Source organism: Actinia tenebrosa, unplaced genomic scaffold (genome assembly GCF_029948245.1).
Source record: "Actinia tenebrosa isolate PJP-AT-01 unplaced genomic scaffold, QUT_ActTen_1.0 PGA_scaffold5__44_contigs__length_20552954, whole genome shotgun sequence".
Taxonomy (NCBI): Eukaryota; Metazoa; Cnidaria; class Anthozoa; order Actiniaria; family Actiniidae; genus Actinia; species Actinia tenebrosa.
In genome coordinates, this window is record NW_028292582.1 from 10708481 (window position 1) to 10729678 (window position 21198).

General features: G+C 38.1%; 3 protein-coding genes across 3 annotated transcripts in view; 2 read left to right on the plus strand and 1 right to left on the minus strand.

Moving 5' to 3' along the window:
* The first annotated feature begins 72 nt into the window (after nucleotides 1–72).
* On the plus strand, nucleotides 73–3792 carry LOC116302305 (heterogeneous nuclear ribonucleoprotein Q). Its single transcript, XM_031711579.2, has 3 exons — nucleotides 73–656; nucleotides 1244–1780; nucleotides 2262–3792. Exons 1-3 carry the CDS (start codon nucleotides 207–209, stop codon nucleotides 3183–3185), a joined length of 1911 nt encoding a protein of 636 aa, XP_031567439.2. The 5' UTR covers nucleotides 73–206; the 3' UTR covers nucleotides 3186–3792.
* Nucleotides 3793–6338: 2546 nt separating this feature from the next.
* LOC116302337 (peroxiredoxin-1) lies at nucleotides 6339–12012 on the plus strand. The gene is made up of 7 exons (XM_031711619.2): nucleotides 6339–6542; nucleotides 9228–9308; nucleotides 9811–9847; nucleotides 9997–10113; nucleotides 10272–10394; nucleotides 10777–10837; nucleotides 11070–12012. The coding sequence occupies exons 1-7, from the start codon at nucleotides 6347–6349 to the stop codon at nucleotides 11289–11291; spliced, it is 837 nt and encodes a 278-aa protein (XP_031567479.2). The 5' UTR covers nucleotides 6339–6346; the 3' UTR covers nucleotides 11292–12012.
* Nucleotides 12013–12364: 352 nt separating this feature from the next.
* The window catches only part of LOC116302316 (uncharacterized), a 52138-nt gene continuing 43304 nt past the window's right edge, over nucleotides 12365–21198 (minus strand). Inside the window, exons 47-61 of the mRNA XM_089037388.1 lie at nucleotides 20724–20887; nucleotides 20097–20304; nucleotides 19826–19912; nucleotides 19553–19654; nucleotides 19039–19122; nucleotides 18629–18718; nucleotides 17608–17767; nucleotides 16753–16818; nucleotides 16563–16663; nucleotides 16084–16200; nucleotides 15958–16008; nucleotides 15203–15268; nucleotides 14569–14700; nucleotides 13820–13892; nucleotides 12365–13578 (exon numbers count right to left, since the gene is read on the minus strand). Of these exons, the coding sequence (XP_088893514.1) occupies nucleotides 13424–13578; nucleotides 13820–13892; nucleotides 14569–14700; nucleotides 15203–15268; nucleotides 15958–16008; nucleotides 16084–16200; nucleotides 16563–16663; nucleotides 16753–16818; nucleotides 17608–17767; nucleotides 18629–18718; nucleotides 19039–19122; nucleotides 19553–19654; nucleotides 19826–19912; nucleotides 20097–20304; nucleotides 20724–20887 (1656 nt within the window). The 3' untranslated portion in view covers nucleotides 12365–13423. The remainder of the gene's footprint in view (nucleotides 13579–13819; nucleotides 13893–14568; nucleotides 14701–15202; nucleotides 15269–15957; nucleotides 16009–16083; nucleotides 16201–16562; nucleotides 16664–16752; nucleotides 16819–17607; nucleotides 17768–18628; nucleotides 18719–19038; nucleotides 19123–19552; nucleotides 19655–19825; nucleotides 19913–20096; nucleotides 20305–20723; nucleotides 20888–21198) is intronic.

Below are 21198 nucleotides of genomic sequence, written 5' to 3' on the forward strand. Positions count from 1 at the left end.
AATCCGAGACGCACCCGAGATGGGTTCGGAAGAATGTGCGCCCTTGAATATATGCTTGGCCTCCCCATAGTTTATTACACGAGGTACAGCGTTCTTTCTCGATCAGAGTCAAAAACTGTGGAATCTCTTATTCTTCCTTCTCTAAAAGGTCCAAAATAATTTCCAATCGTGTTTAAGAGAGCTCTTGGCCTTGTGTAGAAGCAAAGATGACAGACGAAAGCGCTCCTGCATTGACGGAAGAGGCTCAGAAACTCGTGAGCATCGGCGTGGGCCTTCGCGTTGCTCAGAAAGTTGCAGAAATCTTCAGTAGTGGAGCTCTTCTTCCTAAAGAACTAGATGACAGAGCTTTAGATGCTTTGAGAGAATTCAACGAAGAAGGAGCTTTAGAAGTCCTGAATCAATTCGCTAGCAGCGATCTGTCCCATGTGCAGAACAAAAGTGCGTTTTTATGTGGAGTTATGAAGACGTATCGGGAGAAGAATCGCATGAAACGCGACGGTCAAGATCCTACAGCCGGCATGAAAGGACCAGATGAAGCGAAGATCAAAGCGCTACTTGAGAGAACGGGATACACTTTAGACATAACCACAGGACAGAGAAAGTATGGCGGTCCACCACCTAATTGGGAAGGTCCTGCTCCAGGGACAGGATCTGAGGTAAAACATGTTCAAATAACGGTAGAATAAACTGTCAAAAACATGCAGACCTTTCAACTCCATGTGATCGTCAGACACATCTTAATTCTAATGTAATCATTTTCCTATCAATCGACCACTAAGCGAGGAAGAAACTATAATTTTGATTCGTTTTATCATTTTTAAGACAAATTTTTGGATAAAAACCATTGTTTGTAGATTTCACTGTGGATTGCTGGAATCAGCATACTATCGCGAGCACATGGATGGTTCGTTGATAGTCTATGATGCATAGAACGTAGTTATGGTATCATATGTAATATACTTGCCCATCGCGATGTTTATATAACTTAGTTTTAATAAAATCTACAATTTTAACTTTTGAAGGATGTTTGGATGAAGAAGTTTAGGTTTTTGTTTAATTTTTTGGCATCGAGGTTTTCAGGTACTTATCAGCTGAATGAATCTCATTACCAGCCAGCCAAGAAAAACGGGCAAACACTGCCTGTCATGTGCTATCAACCAGAGAATATTCTATTGCTTGGTATCAATCAGCCAAGTAAATCTCCTGAATGTTTATGCCCTCTTGTTCTTATTTCAATCCACAGAAAGTTTGCTCACAAGTATTCATTGGAAAGATCCCCAGAGATTGTTTCGAGGATGAACTTATTCCAGTCTTTGAAGAGTGTGGTCAGATTTATGACTTCCGACTGATGATTGACCCTATTACTGGACTTACCAAAGGTTATGCCTTTTGCACTTTCACTGAAAAATCTGGTGCCCAAGGAGCTGTCAAGAAACTAGACAACAAAGAGATCAGACCTGGGAAGAGGCTTGGCGTTTGCATTTCTGTTGCTAACAGCCGGTTGTTCGTAGGTTCAATCCCAAAGACCAAATCCAAGGAAGAGATCCTGGAAGAATTTAGCAAAGTTACAAGCGGTTTGAGTGACGTTATAGTGTATTTCTCTGCTGACCAGAAAGGTAAAAACAGGGGTTTTGCGTTCTTGGAGTATGAATCTCACCAAGCAGCTGCTCTCGCTCGACGTAAGCTTAGCACAGGGAGAATTAAGGTGTGGGGTAACATCGTTGTTACTGTCGACTGGGCTGACCCACAAGAGGAACCTGATGAAGACCAAATGTTGAAGGTATGTCATATCCAGTTTGTTCATTATCCACAATTAACAAGGATTGGTGCTGTTGATGGGCTAATTTTGTAAAATTACAACTATCAATCAATGTTTATGATAGTATGTGGCCCTCATCTCTGGGGTCTTTGGTTTGAAACTTGATTCCCAGACTCTGCATCCCATTGAAATAGAATATGGTATAAGTCTACTTTAATTCAAGGTATTTTCTCCAAGTTTTCTGAATTTCATCCCTTCCCAAAACCAAAGAAACTAAATTCTAGGTAGATGTGTGAGTTAGCCATGCCCTGACTTAGATCACCCCAGAGGGTGTTTCAGGGTTTGATATGCGAGTTAGTCAGGCCCTGACTTAGATCAGCCCAAAGAGGTGGTTTCAGAGTTCAATCTGTAAGTTAGCTGTGCCTTAATTTAGACCAGCCCAGAGGTTGTTTCAGGGCTTGAGTTTTCAAAAGGTTTCATAAATGATATTTTACTTTTTCAGGTGAAAGTTGTTTATGTAAGAAACTTGAGTCCAAGCATAAGTGAAGATAGAATAAGAGAGGAATTTGAAAAATTTGGAAGTGTTGAAAGAGTCAAGAAAATCAAAGACTATGCCTTTATTCACTTTACTGAGCGTGAAAATGCAGTCAAAGCCATAGAAGAAATGAATCACAAGGAGTTAGATAATATTCCCATCGAAGTCTCCCTAGCAAAACCCCAGCCCTCTAGCAGGGACCGACGCCAGGGGCAATCTGGCTATGGGAGTTTGAACGCACAGCGTGCACGAGGTGGAAAATCATTTGGAGGTGGCCGAGGACGTGGTGGCGGTGGTGGTGGGTATGGTAGAGGAGGTGGACGTGGAGGGTATGATGGAGGCTATGGAGGGGGCTATGGAGGAGGCTGTGGAGGTGATCATGGTTATGATAGCTATGGCGGTGGGTACGGTGGAGATTATGGTGGATACGGAGGGGGTGATTATTACGATAGTTATTATGGTGGTGGTGGTTATGATAGCTACTATGGTAGTGGTGGCAGTAGCACCAGTGGTGGTAGTGGATATCGTGGAGGCCCCCGAGGTGGCAGGGGTGGACCCCGTGGTGGAGGAGGAGGGAGAGATAGTCCTCGTGGAGGATATGGTAGAGGAGGGCGAGGCGGCCCACCAAGAGGTCGAGGAGGGGGAGATTTCGGAGGTAGAGGAGGACGAGGCGGAATTGCTCCATCAAAGAGAAAATATGGTGCTGATAACCCACAAGGAGTCGTCGGTTACCCAGAACCCAAGAAACGATACATGTCTGAAGGACAAGACCAAGGGTACCAACAATGGGGTGCCCAGCCAATCCCCCAAGCACCTCAGTACGGCTCTGGGTATGGAGACCAGGGTGGACAAGAGTGGTACCAAGACAGCTACAGCCAGCAGTGGAAGTGATCAGTTTGGCCAAAAATTGGCTCAGTATTATGGTTATTTTGGCTGCCAATTATCTTGATAGATTTGACATTAAAGTCTAAACCCGTAATAATTGGCTCTGATTTGGCCATATCCTGGAATTGGTGTTGCACATTGGAACTGATTTTCGTTTCCTATAAACAACGTGAAATACGAAAAGACCCTGGATTATGCATACATTTTTAACAGTTTTGTGCCTCAACAAGTCTAATGATTTTTATAATTTTTTTTCTCCTTTTATTCCTTATTGTACTTGAACAATTTAAATTTGGCACATTTTAAGTTCTAACTGGACGTGACTCATTGTTTTTACGATTGTGGCTTTGCAAAAACTTACAAGAAAACAAGCCATGGCCAACTTAACGCGTCAATTGACTCTAGAAAAAAAACTTGTATAAATAGCAACTTATAGAAGTTTTCTAATTTATTGACAACAAAGAAGTTAAAAGAAAAAATATACTGTTTGCAAGTTTATCCTTGAAGCCAAATTCCTAGAGAACGATGGCAAGCTTGCAGTTTGGGTAGATCTGCAAATTATAGTTGAATGCTAATTATCAAATAAAGTGGAAAAACACTCAAAAATACATAAGTTCTCTTGTTGAAATTGTTTCTTTTTGTCCTCCAAAATAAATATCCCAACGCATTGTACCCAAAAAACATTAAATTTATCCTGAGATTGAAAATTGATTTTTTTCAAATCTCAAAGAAATTGAATTTCACAAAATTGTTTGAACAAAAATGCAACCTAAAAGGTCACAGAGTGCTTTACAGCCAAAAACTCGGGTAAGTTGAAGGTAAGTATGTGTGAGACCTTTGTCTATTAATCTATAGACACCTTGCATTGAATTCCTAGAGGAATTGTTCTGTTGGACAAAACAATAGGGCATCTTTTCTTATGCAAAAAAAATCCATTGTTTTGTTCCCAGAACAATTCCTCTAGGGACTCGGTGCAAGGGTCTATTAAGCTTTAGCTGTTGTATCACAGCTTGGGACAAACACAACAGAGCTAGGCTCCAACTAGGTGAAAGCCCAGAGACCGAATAAGAATTTGATGTTTGAGGAGGGAGGAAAACCAGAGAACCTAAAGAAAAACCCTCGAAGCACAGGAGAGAAACAACAAACAACTGTACTCACATATGACATCGAGATCGGCGGGACTCAAACCCAGGTCCAATGGTGAGAGGTGATGCATTAGGAGCGAATGCCACCTGTGTCACCAGTGCTTGTAATTTAAGAAAACTATTTACAGACCAGAGGTGATCCAAAATGTCGAACATGGTGCATACTAGTCTATCTTGGGTTTATTTACCTTTATTGTGTTTATAACCAAGCTAGACAAGAATGCATCTTGATTTGTACCACTGAGACTAGTATTCAAAAAAGCTATTAGAAATATGCAGGCAATTTTGTATATCTTCTACCCAAAGATTTGAGACCTTGAGGAATTTTCTTGAGGATAAGTCTCTCCCTTATTAAGTGAGAGTACAATCTATTGCCAAACTAAAACAAAAGCAATGAATGGAATTAGTTTATGCTATATACTCTGCTTTTTCTGACGGTTTATGACTTGAAATATGAAAAAAAAGGGCGAAAAAAGGATACTGGGTCGAAATGGGTCTCCAAAATTATTCAAGAAATTTATAAACGAGAGAGAAAAGTCCGACAAACGAGGAATAAAGTCATTTTACAGTGGTATATTGCTTTATTGAATGAAGCTACAAACAATTTGAAATGTGAATAAAGAATTTGCGCGCGCATTTGTCAAAATTGAATTGAAATTTTTGAGCAAGGATTTTATGCAATGTGAAGTCATTGATTTGACGAATGCATTGAGTAGGGTATTTTTACCCATCGTAAACAAAAGCAAAAACGCTGCTTTAATTTGAAGGAAAATGAAAATTCTAAATAGAAATAATGAATAACAACAGGCCAATTTTATTCCGAATTCAAGACTGTCGTTTAAAGTCGCTCAATACGATAGCAACCCTTTTCTAACTCTTACCTCTAGCATTGAACTTCGTCTTACTATATTGTTTTTCTTTTGCAACCCGATGCTTTTAGAACTGTTTTCTAAATAAGTAAAAAAAAAGCTTCGACAGAATGGAAAAACGCAAGTATATTGAAGTGGCATTTGTCAATGTGTGTTTTTTTTGTAAATGTTATCCTTTTTATTATGTTTTATTCTGTATTGTGCCTATATATTTTGTTTTGCAGGTATTCTTGTGTCATTCTCGAGAGAAGTGACGAATGGATTTGTAGCGAAGATTTCGTCACGTAGCTTGGTGAAGACAAGTCAATGAGCAATTTTTTTTGTATTTGAAGTCGTAGTTTTTTTACGGGAAGGAAAAAAACTATGCATTGGGAATTTAACAACAATCCAAATCTACGAAGCAATAATATCTTGTGTTTACTAAATGTTGAGACAATTTAGCTACAGATATTTTAGTGGTATTTAAATTTATCTTGGAAAACTACCAGAATAGTTGCAGGAACAAAAGAACTGTTCTAATTATTAATGGCGTTGGTGTCTAGCTTTTGGATTTAAGACAAAAAAACACCTGTTTTTGTTTGTCGTTAGACGTTAATCTTAATTCAAAATGGGAACAAAATCTAAAAGTAAGAATATCTTTTTATGTACACTGATTTACGAAGAAAATCTTATCCGACCGGACCATGGACTTGCAATCATACCAGGTATAGTATTTCAAAGCGTTTAATCTTTATGTATCTCTTTGAAGTTGAAAATAAAAATTTGAACGGAACAAACTTGTGTATGTGTCGTATATTTTACGAAAGACAACATTTCGAAAGTAGGAAGATGTAAACATGAAGAGTTTGAAAAGAAGCAAGGAAAAAAGAAAACGGGAAAGACAAAGAATGAAAGACTTGATGTTGTTTGAAGATCTTTCTTTTCTATTTTGATCTTTTTTAAACTTTCAAAGATCATCAAAATTGAACGAGCTTGAGTCGTTCAAATGTCCTCGCATGGAAACTCATTAGTTTATAATTATTGTTTAAATTCTCATAATTTTGAAAGAAATTTATGTCTTTGAAATAAAATAGAAACTGAAAACATGCAAATGAAATGAGATGGATTTTGATTGGTCCACGTATTCAAGGGAATACCCCGCATATTAGTACGCATGCGTCTGTCCTTGCAGCTGACTTCCAAAATGGCTTCTCTCTTCACCTTCGCGATTCTCTTGGCTCTTTTCACTTCACAGTCTTTTGCCAATAAGGTAGAAGATGAAGATCAGTGCAGGACATATGCTGGAGGACAGGTTTACCCAGAAAGAACAAAGATCCCTGAGCACGCAATGCACTGGAGCAAAGCTCGAAGTAAGATTCAACTTGTTAGTGATTTTAATCCACGTGTGCTTATATTTTCTTTAAAGCTCAACATTTATTCAAAAATATATCTTAAATTCTTTAACTTCATGCGCTTATCTCTTCACGAAAGCCTTTTAAATAGTCCTGAATACTTTCTATATATGTATGTGTTTGCTCGAATTTTATATAATCAAAATTTCATGGATGAGTTTTCTTCATGTTAAGCTTGTACAACTACAAAAGAAGGACAAAAAGGGTTTCGTGCAGCCTAAGCGTTGTTTAACTCATAATATTGGATTTCTGTATTCTTTGCTTTGTTTAGCATTTCCGTTTCGTTAGTTAAAAAAAAAAAAATAATAATAATAATAATGTCTTTATTAAAGAAATGATAAAATACATATCATTAACATGATTATAATCATAAAACTAAAAACTGATTAAAAGATTACTAATTACTAAAGATTATTCTATTTACAAATGAGTTTTTAAAACGTTGAGAATTAACTCTAGGTCTAATAAAATATGATTTCCTTAAATTATATTTGGACGTTTGTATTTTAGGCGCTATGCTATGCAAAGGATGGTCACTACTAACCGATTTCTTATATAACCTTGTGTCAAATTTATTTAAAAGATCCTGGATATTATAATGGTATGTTGTATAATTTCGTTTGTAACAGCGATCTAAAAAGTTTTGTACGGTGGTAAGCTCCGGAGGTGATGCTCCATAAACACTAAGACCATAAATTAGTTTTGATATAACAATTGTTGAAAATAAATGGTCAACTTCTTTTTGTATATATCCTTCCTTCCTAAGGGATCTTATAACAAATAAAGATTTGTTTATAGCTATAATGGTATCTTTTACATGAAGGTCAAATCTACTATCACTCTGGAAAGTAATACCTAAGATTTTAAGACTGCTACACTGAGGAATATTAGAAATAGGCTGAAAACTAAATTGGTCCATTCCTTTCTTAGTAAAAATTATTTCTTTGCACTTAGTAGGATTGCATGACATACTATTATTTGAGGACCATAACATGAAAGAATTAACATAACTGACTGAATTATCAGTTAGATTTCCATTAACACAGAAAACAGGAGATACAATAGTACTATCGTCTGCATATTTGATTAACACTTCCTCATCAGGACTGGAGGAATCAAATATCTCTAAATCATTAATAAAAATACTGAATAGATATGGTCCACTAACTGTTCCTTGTAATGTCCCTCTATTTATGTTTTTCCAAACTGTTAAATGATTGTTACATATAGTTCGCTGTTTCCGATTATATAAGAAATTTATAAACCAGTTGATTAAGTATGGGTTCAGCGGCATTTGTTTGAGTTTTTCAGAAAGTTTATGATGATTAACGTAATCAAAGGCTTTGGAAAAGTCCATACTAAAGACTCTCACAGCTTTACATGTTGTATCATCTAAGGCAGCTAAGACACGATGTTGTAATTTAATCAAAGCGTTAATACAATTTCCTCCTCTCCTGTAAGCAAATTGGTTATTATTCAGATATTCTTCAAATGTATCTCTGCAAAATTTTCTGTAAACCGCTTTTTCAAACTGTCTTGCAATGACAGGGGTAATGTTGATACCTCTGTAGTCTGCATTACTGGTAGGGATGTCTACTTTAGGTAGCGGATTGATGTTCGCTTTTTTCCATATGTCCGGCCAAATAGATGTTTTTAATGATAGATTCCAGCATCTTGTTACCACAGGTGCAAATATATCTGCGAAATCTTTCCAGACCCAGAACGGAATTTGATCTGGCCCGGTTGCAGTTCGTTGTATGTTAGTTAAAGTTTTAAATACTTCCATAACAGATAAAGTTGGTGGTACTACCGCATGATTGCTAGTGTCATGTGATAAATTAGTTGGACCAACATAATCATCATCTGTGCAGAGATTACAGAAATACTCATTTAAGCTGTTAGTACTATCAGCGTCCAAGCAAGGTCAAGGATTTTATTAAAGATTAAGACTCATTCAGTAACCATTCAATCGTAACGATGTTTTTGAAACTTTCAATCCAAACGGGGAGGTTTTTGTTTAAGTATATAAATTTGCGCTTCGCAGTTCTTTATTTTCAACTAGTTTATTCAGTAATACGTTAAGTAGATATAATGAGTTATTCATGCGTTACTAAGGACGTGCTTCTTGGAAGAAGCATGCAGTTTGTCACGTACTTTAGACGTATCTTTTATTGCCAACTTCCTCTCAAATACAAAAGCTTTTTTCTCTTCTTTCTGTGCGTGTGTCTTTCTCTCTCTCAGTCTTTCTCCCTTGTTTAGAAGCTAAAGCAAAAGGCAGTGTTAAAGAAGGCCAGTGCCTTGATGGCATAATTTTTTTTTGTTTTTCAATATTGTTGAAAGTAAACTAAAACAGCTGTTTTTTAAAGGACTAAGAGTAAAGTGCTTTTAATGTAGGCCTAAATATTTGGTGACATGGAGTTGACCTAGCTATATATTAGCCTCATAATTAATGGCTTATTTAAATCTTACACTTTCTGTCTGTCTGAAATCATTCATCCATTTCCTTTCATCCATGGCTTCCTTTTCCATCCCTCCCTCCATCCAAACATCTCTCCATTCCTTCCATCCTTTCCTTCCATCCATTCCTTCCATCCATTCATTTATCCACTCAGTCATTAACAATTATTCCCATATACCTTTCAGTTTCTAAACCTGCACCATTCTGGGAAGGAAATGCCGTTGTGAATGGAGAATTCAAGGAGCTAAAATTGTCTGACTTTTTAGGTAAAAAAGATCCCTTACAAACCAAAGTTTGTTCCCGAATTCCCAAGTACGAACTTGTGAGTTAGTTTAATGAACCATGACTTGTTTACGTCTAGTCTCCTTTGGAGCCATTCTTAGTGTTGCTCCGACACTAAGAACGGCTGCAAAGGAAACTAGTTTACGTCTAGAATTCAAATATTTGCTGGAACTGCATCTTTAAACCAAACACTTTTCAAAACATTTATTCCAGACAACATAGAGAATTAAAGCTCCCTTTATTATATGATGAAATTTGTTTTGAAAATTGACTTTGAACACTAGACTTGAAGAGTTTTTGAAGTGAAGTTTTATCAATTTTGAAAGATTGCTAATGGATTTCACTTTGAAGTCCTGAAGTTCATACCAAGCTGTGAACAAACTTTGAAAACAGAGAGGCCAAAGTGTGTGAAATCAACTGTAACAAGGTCTCAATTTCTTATACATTAGATTAAAACTTGGGCTTTTTAAATTTTTTTTTCTTCAGGAAAGTATTTGATTTTCTTCTTCTATCCTCTCGACTTGTAAGTACAATTTTTATAATTTTCCTCCCCATTCATTAAATTTCTGTCATGGAACTAGAAAATTGATTTAAAAACTATATTATTAATAAATTTATAAATATATATTCATACTCATGTCTTATAGTAACCAAACTTGTTTTATTCTGCAGTACGTTTGTTTGTCCAACTGAAATCATCGCCTTTAGTGACCGCATTGAAGAGTTCCGTGCAATCAATGCTGAAGTTGTGGCATGTTCTGTGGATTCTGTTTTTACTCATTTAGCATGGTAAGTACTGGTCTTTACTTCCTTTCTGGTTCTTACTTCCAAAACCCATCCCACCTGAAAAAAGGGGATGGGAGAAGGAGGGAAGGGATGAAGTATTTATAGATTAACACAATAAGGTTACAATTTTTAGTTACAACTTGTTGTTTGTTTTTTTCAAGGATTAATACACCAAGAAAAGAAGGAGGTCTTGGTAAACTGAAGTATCCTCTGCTGTCTGACCTTAACCAACAAATCGCTAAAGATTATGGCGTCTTGTTAGAGAATGAAGGGCACACCCTTAGGTAAACCAGGCACCAAAGTAACAAAGACCAAGAGTGATTCCATTAATAGTCTCTTCCATTCATTCCATCCACCAACACACTTTCCATTCACCAACACACCTACCAATTGCATAGCCTCTACCAAGCCCACCATCCATTTTTCTATTGATCAATCTACCCATCCATTCATTCATCCATCAACACACTATCCATCCACCAACACACCCACCATTTGCATAGCCTCTACCAAGCCCACCATCCATTCTTCTATTGATCAATCTACCCATCCATTCAATGAACATCACAATATTTCCAAATACCAAGTGGAATGCTTTCACCATAAAGCCACTTGGAATTTCCTTATTTTTATACAACTAAAGTTTTTGATTTTTGACTCTTACAGAGGGCTTTTTATTATTGACGACAAAGGAGTTCTACGTCAAATAACAATGAATGATCTACCAGTGAGTACAATGCTTATTTTGATTAAGGCAAATCAGGAGCATATCCAGGTGTCTGTCTTCCCCTTTCCAGTTGGCAGTTTATTGTAACATGCCTGTATTTTAGGGGGGAGGGGTTAGGTAGGGAGCGATCCCCTTTTTATAGCTAAAGTTCAGTAAAAGATCAAGAAAGAGAGAGAAATATAAATTTTTATAAGATATCACATTTATTTACACGATATCTTTTTTTTCTCAGGTTGGTCGGTCAGTTGATGAAACCCTTCGCCTCGTCCAGGCATTCCAGTACACAGACAAGCACGGCGAAGTGTGCCCTGCTGGCTGGAAACCAGGAAAAGACACCATCATTCCAGATCCCAAAGAAAAAGTGAAGTACTTTGAAAAACAAGCTGAGAAAAAACAGATCTATAAATGTTTTAGGAATCAGATAGTTATGGCAGTTTCTAACAGATCCTCTTAAAAATAGACTGTATCTACTGTTTTCCTATTTCAGGCCATGTCATACCCTTGAGCATTATTTCTTTTATCAATGTTTGAATTATTATTTCTTTGTCAGAGTAAAGTAAATACGAGGCTCCTTTTTTAGGTACTGGAAACAGCCTCTTACATAATATTCAATAGGAACGACAAAAAATCTCTAGTTATACAATAGAACAAAGCTAACAAAAATATAATAGGTTTGTGGTACTTGCAGGATGCCAATATAAAACAAAAGAGTAGCATAGTGTCTACACTTGTCTATTAGTCTAATTCCTAATTTTTTACACTGGTTAAATGAAGAAAGGATATAAATGTGGATGAAAGTAAAGGAATCTATTTTATAGGAAATGGTATGGTCTGAAGTGGAAAAACAGTACCAACTATCGGAAAGACCTAAGACAATGATTTTAGAAAATATAAATGGTACCTTTTAAATATCTTTATAATTTATTTCTATGCCGGCCAAGTTGACTTTATGATAAGCTCTTATTATCTAGTCATTTTGAGTACAATCGTAGGTCGTAAAAGTTGGATTAATTCAAATATTAAAGAACTTTCTAGGATTGGGATAAATGTGGTGCTGTTAGTCTCCTTTGACGCTGTCATTAGCTTCGGTCCCAGATTCTCGCTGTGGGCCCAACGTGTTTGTATGCAATTATGTTGTGCATTTTCTAGGAATAAATAACAAAAATTATTGCTTTGCTTGAGTGTTATAGTTTTTAATTAGGGAATAATGGAATTGATGTATTTTGAAGAAGTGGATAAATGCATGGATGGATGGGCGGATGGATGGATGGATGGATGGATGGATGGATGGATGGATGAATGGATGAATACATGGATGAATACATGGATGGGTGAATAAATGGGTGGATGGATGGATGAATGGGTGGGTGGTGGGTGGATGGATGGATGGGATGGGTGGATGGGTGGGAGGGAGGCAGGGAGGGATGGACGGATGGATGGATGGACCGATGGACGGTGGATGGATAGAGATATGGATGGAATTGGCTGCAGGTGTAAAAAATATATTTGAATATTGACTAAAGCCACCTCAATATATTATTATTTATTTCCATTCAATCAACCTCTGCATAAATTTAAAAGAAAATATACATAACCTTTAAAAAATAGAATTTCATACAGAACTTTTTACACCAATAATATTGAATAATTTATGCTTCAGATGCCAGATCAAGTTCTCTTTCCCTTCACATAAATGACCAATTTTCATTGCTACACTCTGATCGAGACAACGGTTGCGACAGGGAAATTGACCAATAGACTACCGTCAATGAAATCTATTATCTACCTATTCGTATTGCACCTATCAAAAAAATGCCGTAGGCAAAAGAGATGTGTGCCCAACATGGGGTGCACATCTCAACAATACTGCCGTTAGAGTATGTAAAGGCATATACAGACGTAATGCCCAATTTCCTAGCCACTACTGTTGTCTCTATCAGTGCGCAGCAATGAATACAGTGGTAGAGCGATTATACTTGGCCCTTAAAAGAATAGTAAATATATTACATTGTAGTGGACACTCATTCCATTGGTGTTTGGGAGATCTGTGATCATACTTTAAAAGAAATAAATAGCTGTAGCAAATCTAAAACTAATTCCATTGTTTTCTTTTGTATAAATATCACTTTGACTGTTAGTCACTAATTATTCAATTTTGTTGCATGGGCCAGGCAAAATCACTTAAAAAAAAAACCTAATCAATGGCAATACCTGTCCCAATGATATGGAAATAAACCACCCAGTTTGCGCAAGGTGTGATAGGAACTTTGATCCCATTTCAATCTTTTGACGTACTTTGTTGTTCTGGAACATTTCTATACTTTTTGCAGAGGAAAAGACTAGTTTCGAGTTCCAAATTACCGCTGTGTTCCTTGATTGCAGAACACTTTACTCAGCCATAGTCTCGCATCTTCGACTTAATATTCACAAATACTTACAGTATAGTAAAGAATACACAAATTCAACGATACAAACACTTTGAAATTCCACGGACCTTCACTTTGGAGTATGGGTAGGAGGTATTGTTCCAGGGTTTGAATCTCCTAGGGGCTGGCCTATGATGAATCTTTCTCTTTCTCTGACTCATCAGTGTGGCCATTTGGGAGGAGGTCGAGTGCTATGGATCTGTCCTCCTGGACCAGCCAGTGACGTAGTACCCATAAGGTACAGGTCTATTTCTCTTGCAGCTTGCCGCCCTTCAGCTATGGCAGTCACAATAAGAGACTGGCCATAATGACAATCTAACATACAAAAACACCAGTTGTGTTATTTGTTTGGCAATGAAATAAATTTTGGGTTACCTGTGTTATTTGTTTGGCAATAAAATGACTATGGGTTGCCTGTGGCAAGTTGGGGAAAGCCTCCGTCACTTTACATTTTTTATAAAAATACTCCAAAAAATTTCACAAAACTCGCCCACAGGGCTCTTTCACTCAAGAGAATAGAGAAGACCCTGGGTTCGAATTTTACAAGTGCCCATACCTCCGGCTGTGAAGACTTTATCGACGTTCGTTACATATTTTCCTTTCTTTGTTGAAAAATTGCCTCGAGGATCCTGAGAGATAACAATAAATCAATGTTATAAGCTTGTTTTAATTCATAATTTTAGTTTCCTAACACAGCTATGCTCCCTACCCCTCCCCCCTCAATTGGGGAAAGGCATTCTCACTTATTACAGGAAGGGCATAAGGCCACGTCAACACCATTGCTTTTTCAAAATGCTTCATTTTTGTCTTACCGAAAACACAACAGCTTCGCCAAAAGCTTCGCATGCCCACTAGGCGTTATCATAGCGTTTGTGCTAAATCGATACAAATCGCAGATACGATCAGAAATGATGCAATATCTTCATCTGCTCATGCGCAAAACAGACGTTCTGGTGTGAATGACGCCAGTGTTGTCAAAAGCCTCCGTTTTCGCCTGTCCACAGTCATACCACAAGCCTGCGTTTTCAAATAATTGTGCCCTCTCTGGAGAGCGTTTTCAAATATGTGAGCATGCGTTTTCGATCATTTTTGTGTGTAGTACGCAAGGCTAAAACACATAAAAAAGTATGCGTTTTCAAACGAAAATGTATTAGTGTAGACGGGATCTAGGATCAGATTTTAATACGAGTCAACACATGTCTCAAATGACGGGCAAGTACCGGTTGTTGTGCACCAGGCAACGGGGTTGTCGACGTATAAGGCAATAAAACACGTTGCAAATATATGAGCATCATTTTGATTTACCATTTTGGTTCCCAGCTGTTGAGAGAGCACTTTTTCCGGCCCCACAAACCCAAGCGCGATTAGCACAAGGTCGGCCTTAAACACCTGTTCAGTGTTTGGTACTTCTTGTATGGCCCATCTACCGCTAGGCTCCTGGAAGCAGAAATAACCATAAGACATTAAATTCCGGAATTCCGAACAAAGAGATTCTGTATTTCAGGGGTGCTTACCATTTAAACCAAACCATCCGGTTGGAAATTTATTCGCTAATGGTAAGAAAAGAGCGGGAAACTTTGACTTCCGACAAATGGTACACGCGTCTACCGAAAGAACCGAAAAGAGCGGGAAAAGTTAATTACCTCAATCATGCAGAAATCCGCCGAGTTTTCCGGATTTTTCCGGAACTTTCCGATCTCAAAAATACATACCATTTGTTTTCCAACCGGTATTTCCGGTTTTCCGGGTAAATGATAAGCACCCCAGTATCCCCGACGATAACCACTCAGGTCGAAAAAAGTTATTGTCAAACTTAGGGTTGAAGTAGCGTTTAAAATATTAGAAATGGAGATGTTACTACTTGATACGTTACAAACATTTTTTTGTTGCCATCTATAAAAATAAATTTTCTCAGAAATAATTTGATAATATTTTTTACCTTGACCCAGTTGATCTCTACAGCCTTGATTCCTGTCACGTGACCTCTCTCATCACCAACAAACTCCTGCAATTGGAAATAAGACCCAAAAATGGATATTTGAAGACTAGATTGTATCTAGCCACACTGTTGAATAGTTAGTTAATCAACTTTGCAAGACGATAAAAAATCAACGGAAAGTTACAAATGAATTATTTTTATGCCAAATTAAGACGATCAATTTTTTTGTGTTATAGGCACTTTAAGATTTATCTTACTTAGATAACTATTTGGTTGACGTCGCCTAAGATAGTAAATACACGTCAAACCAACGGTCATGAGCCGGAATCCGGAGGTTTACTAGAGAATGGAGTGAAGAAACAGTCGATTGCATCTTCCTTTTCTTCCCCTGGTTTTCACCGTTGGCACGTAAATTTTCAATTAATGTTACGTCAACAAAAATAGTAGATAACGAATCTAATTTAGGCGATGTAAGCTATTCAACAGTTAAATTCACTCTGGCTACTAAAGAGAATAGACCTCTTCGGCTAGCTTGGGGTAATGTTTCCCCATTTCCGACCACGTGTTCTTCCCTTGAAAATAAGATTCTTTGTTTGAGCTGTATCCATATTCATGTGTCTTCTCATGTGCAACCGAGAGCAAACCTTAAACAAAGAAATGATACTCTAGGGAATGACATGTGGTCTGAAATGGGAAAACATTACGTCAGAGCCGAAGAGGTCTATTGGACTGTCTCAAAGGGAACTACTTCATACCTTACTCATGATGTTGTAGACTCGAGGATCACGACCATATTTGATAGCAACCTAGAAACACGCCAATATACAGTTATCACGTGACTTATACGACCGTGAAGGATCATGGGGATTATGGTCACTCACCTCTTCGTGTCCATATTCCACTCGGAAAATCCTAGGCCATAGCGGCCAGGGATTGTTGTTGGACCTGGAACGAGGCGGCTCGGCTAGAAGTTCAAAGGTTATGATACTCTTGGCGTCCTAAAAATAAAGGGACATTTATGTCATTAATGGAAAGACTGGGTCGAGTCGGCATCGCAGTGCATTGTGGGAATGGACATCCGGAATGGAAGCCACCTTTGAAAAATATCCCCTAAAGAAGATTATGACGGACACCAGGCGCGCAAATGTCTATGCCACGCGCTATAGACCACCTCGGCGCGGGTTAATGTTTTTACATTTCAGACGAGGTGTCACTCATTCCCTTGAGAATAAGAATCTTTGTTTGAGTTGTATTCATATCCATATTCATAGGGGATGAATGACACGTGTTCTGAAATTGGAGAACATTACACCCACGCTAAAGAGGTCTGTTGTCTCGAGGTCTAGTGTTGTAAACCAACCTGTCTCAAAGACGTGCCAATACAGTCAACACCAGTGTCTCCTCCACCAATCACGATTACGTCCTTACCCGTGGCATCAAGGGAAGGTAATGAATAGTTACCTAGGTAACAGAATGATGTCATAATATGATTAGGTTGTTGCCATGGAAATATGAATGATGTAACAAAGTATGAAGGATTTTTGTCTCACCCATTTGTCTTTTTTGACTTGTTTCGAGGAAGTTCATGGCAAAGTGAATTCCTTCCAAGTTACGACCTGGAGAAAAATGATTAAGGAAATAATTAAACATTAAACACATCACAGTATGCAAATAACACCACACCACATCCACACCACATCACACCTCGCACCACACCCACACCACATTACACCCACCACACCACACCACACCACACCACACTACATTGTACTTACACTACACCACACCATGACACACTACACTTACACTACACTACACTGCACTGCACTGCACTACACTACACTACACTACACTACATCACACAACACCACACTACCACACACTATATTACACTACACTACACTACATCACACAACACCACACTACACTACATTGCGCTTACATCACACCACACTACACTTACACCACACTACACTACACTACACTACACTACACTACACCACACTACACTACACTACACTACATTGCACTTACACCACACCACACCACACCACAACACACTACACTTACACAACACTACACTACACTACACTACACTACACTACACTACACTACACTACACTACACTACATTGCACTTACACCACACCACACCACACCACAACACACTACACTTACACCACACTACACTACACTACACTACACTACACTACACTACACTACATCACACCACACTCCACCACAACCACAACACACTACACTACACCACACCACAGCACCACGCCAAACCATATCGCACCACATCAAACCATATCACACCACACTTCACCATGTAACTAAACCATATCACACCACACCATACTGAGACAGACATTGCAAAGCGCAAGTTCTTGTCCAAACATTTACCAGATATTGGTAGATCTCTTGGCCAGGTAGAACCAATAGCCAGGAGAACTGCATCATTATCATCCATCAGTTCTTTGGTACCAAGTGTCTTTCCTACATCAGTATTCGTGATGAATTTGATACCTTCTGCGGCCATAAGATCAAGACGACGCTGGACGATCTGGTGAAGGAAGAGCCACATCGTTAAATCTGTCCTATAAAGGCTTTAAATCATGACGTGATGGCAGCCATGACAGCAGGTACGACAAAAATACAGTCCTTTTCCCCTGAACCCCTGGGAAACTTAATTTTTAATAATATGTTAATAATAAATAATCTTTCAGAAGGACATCAAAAATGTGGTTTTCAGGGAGGTCCTCCATAGATAAAAGAAATAAACTAAATCCCATCAAATGCAAAATACAAAATTAAATAAGCTAAAAATATTGTTAAAATATTATACCATGAACACTTTATTACACTTTTCTCATATGAAAGAACAATACAAGCGCTGTGAAATACAAGCCCTAAGGACGGCTGACAGGAGCCGCTAACCCAATAAAACAGAAAATTCGAAACTGGAGTATTTCAGTCTTTATAGTACACTCAACAAAATTAATCGACTCTGATTGGTCGAGAGGAGTACAATTATAGCGTTAATTGTACTCTGTAGGAGTACCGAATTAAGTCGCTATGGCAACACGGCCAAAACAATTATTTTCTATCATTTTGTACTTAAAAAACATATAAATAAAATTTTAAAACCGTAAGAACTAATCTTTTTTATGCATTTCAGTTGCGCGATGGACTGAAAATCGGCCGCCAAATAGACAAAGATGAACGGCGTCTCTTCGCATTTTTTACTGAAATTTTGTTGAGTGAACTATAAACAAAAAATCGCACGATCTTCTCGTACAATTTGGAATTAATAGACACTCGTAATGTTTTGAAAGTTCTTTAATTGCACTCGCCTTTACCAAATTGTACTCGAGATCGTGCGATTTCCTATACTAATTCACGTCAAGAATGAAAAATAACTCACATCTTTGTCCAGCTTCATGGAAGGAATCCCGTACATAAGTAATCCGCCGCACCTGTCGTTCCGTTCGTACACGGTAACATGATGACCAGCCTAGTAATACGCATATAACAGACAATGATTAGTGTGAATATGACGTCATTATCCACTCACTGCATGTAACGTCATTTCGTCATGTCTGAATACATGACATCATTAATCATGAATACGAAAAATATGTGACGCTATCTCTATTGTCAGAAGATGTATATGACGTCAACAGCACCATTTATAGACATGTGACATCATAATTGTCATATTGGATGTGATTTCATAGCCGTATCGTAGGGAATAACAAATTGTGCACTCTTTCGACATGACGTCATTACTTAATGATTTTTGATTGGTTTTTGACAATCTGTTGCTATGGTTACCTTGTTAAGCTGTGACGCAGCGGCCAGACCGGCAGGGCCGCTTCCTATGACAGCGATCTTTTTGCCTGTTCGTTTGAGAGGGATCTGACGCAGGATGTAAAATATATAAAAAAATATTTCACAACCACCATTGCCCGTACGGGGCTCAGCTCTTCCGTGAGGTTCCCTCCACACACACACTACCACTACATTCTATATTTACGACATACAACACTCAACTTACATTTGAGCGGCTAACCATTACGCCACCCATGCCACATAAAGACTTCTACTGCTTCTACTGGTTTACTTAAAAAACCCTGGATTTCAGAGGCTTTCTCGTTCCAGTGCTTCCCGGTCGTAGGTTCCGAGAAGCACTGGACGAGAATCTCTGAAACCTAGGGTGTCATTTTGTTTTAGCCGACAGGAAAGCAGTGCCAGTTTGATCCCTAGAGCACTTCTTATTTTGGCAAGGACCACGAGGAATCCGGGCACGAGAAATGAGAATAATTCCAACCACGTTTTTGTTTATTACCTGTGGTTTAATCCATCCCATCTTAAAGCCATGGTCAATGATAGTACATTCAATTTTCTTGATCGTTACTGGTTTAGCGTTGATACTCAGTACGCATGCGCCCTGAAATATAAATTTACGTTTGACGTCAAAGGTTTTAAAATACGAATCCGCGTAGTTTTGGTCAGCGGTAAGGAATCGTTTCCAGTGTGCGCAGGAAGAGAATGAAATAAGAGATATATCAATATAGATCGCAGAGCCGCGTCTGGGTGGGAGATTGGTGCGTAGTCTTACCTCACAGGGAGCAGGACAAACTCTTCCAGTGAATTCTGGGAAGTTATTTGTGAGAAGGAGCCGTTCGAGTGCTTTCTGCCATTCATCCTGAAAAGGAAATATTAAGTTCTTTATTTTTTTTCGTGGCGCGAAAACTTCACGGTAAACGAGAAACGTTAAGTAACATAATGGACAGCACTAAGACAGCACAGGTATCCCACGGATGAAGTCTGCCTTACATTACCACAGGTATCCCATATACATAAAATCTAAAAATATTGACGCATCATACCTGAAAGACAAGGTCGTTCCATTTGGGGATGACGTTACCCAGAGGACAGCCTGAATTGGACTGACAGAACGGTACACCGCAGTCCATACATCGAGCAGCTTGTACCTTCAGATCTTGTTTCTTATCACTGTAGATCTCCTTCCAGTCCTTGATGCGCTCCTTGGCGGGACGGTAAGGGTTACCACTGCGGGCATACTTTACGAAACCCCTGTGATTGCCAACAGTGACATAAAAACATCAATAAAAATCTCGAAAACATTGTGAAAACATCGATAAAAAATTGATAAAGCATTGATAAATAATCACGAAAACATCGGTAAAACATCACGAAAATATCTAAAAAACAGCGATAAAAATATCGATAGAACATCGCGATAACAATGAAAAAAACAAAAAAAAACACAAAACGAAATGAAACGAAACAAAACGAAACGAAACAAAACAAAACGAAACAAAAAAATATATAGCCTGCGTTGCTTTGCGGTCCGCGGTTACTGCTGTTTTTTTTTTTGTTAGAAGTGGAAACAACCGCAGACCACGGAGTAGCGCAGACTAAATTCTAGTAGAGGTGGCATCTCCTTTCAAGAATCCAATAAAACAAAGCAAGAAATATCTACCAGGACCCACCTTCTCTTATCTAAGACTCTTTCGATAATCTTTTGTTCCATGGACGAGTCAGGAATGGCTGACTCGATGTCTACGATGGCTGCGTCGTTGCGTTTTTTGACGGTGGGAGGAGAATATTCTTTCTTTTCTTCTTCTTTACTCACTTTTTTCTCTATTTCCTCTTTCTATGCGAAAAAGAAATAAGTTTAAATAACACAACCATATTTGCTTAACGAAATGAAATATGGTCTGAAATGGGAAAATATTAAGCCTAATGTTTAAGAAAGAAATAATACTCAAGAGAATAACGCGTGGTTTGAAATGGGTAACGTTACACCCAAAATTAAATAAGAAATAATACTCAAGGGAATAACGCGTGGTCTGAAATGGGGAACGTTACGCCCAAAATTAAAGAAAGTATTTATACTCAAGGGATGAAAACGTGATCTGAAATGGGGAAACGTAAGGCTCAAAATTAAAGAAAGTATTTATACTC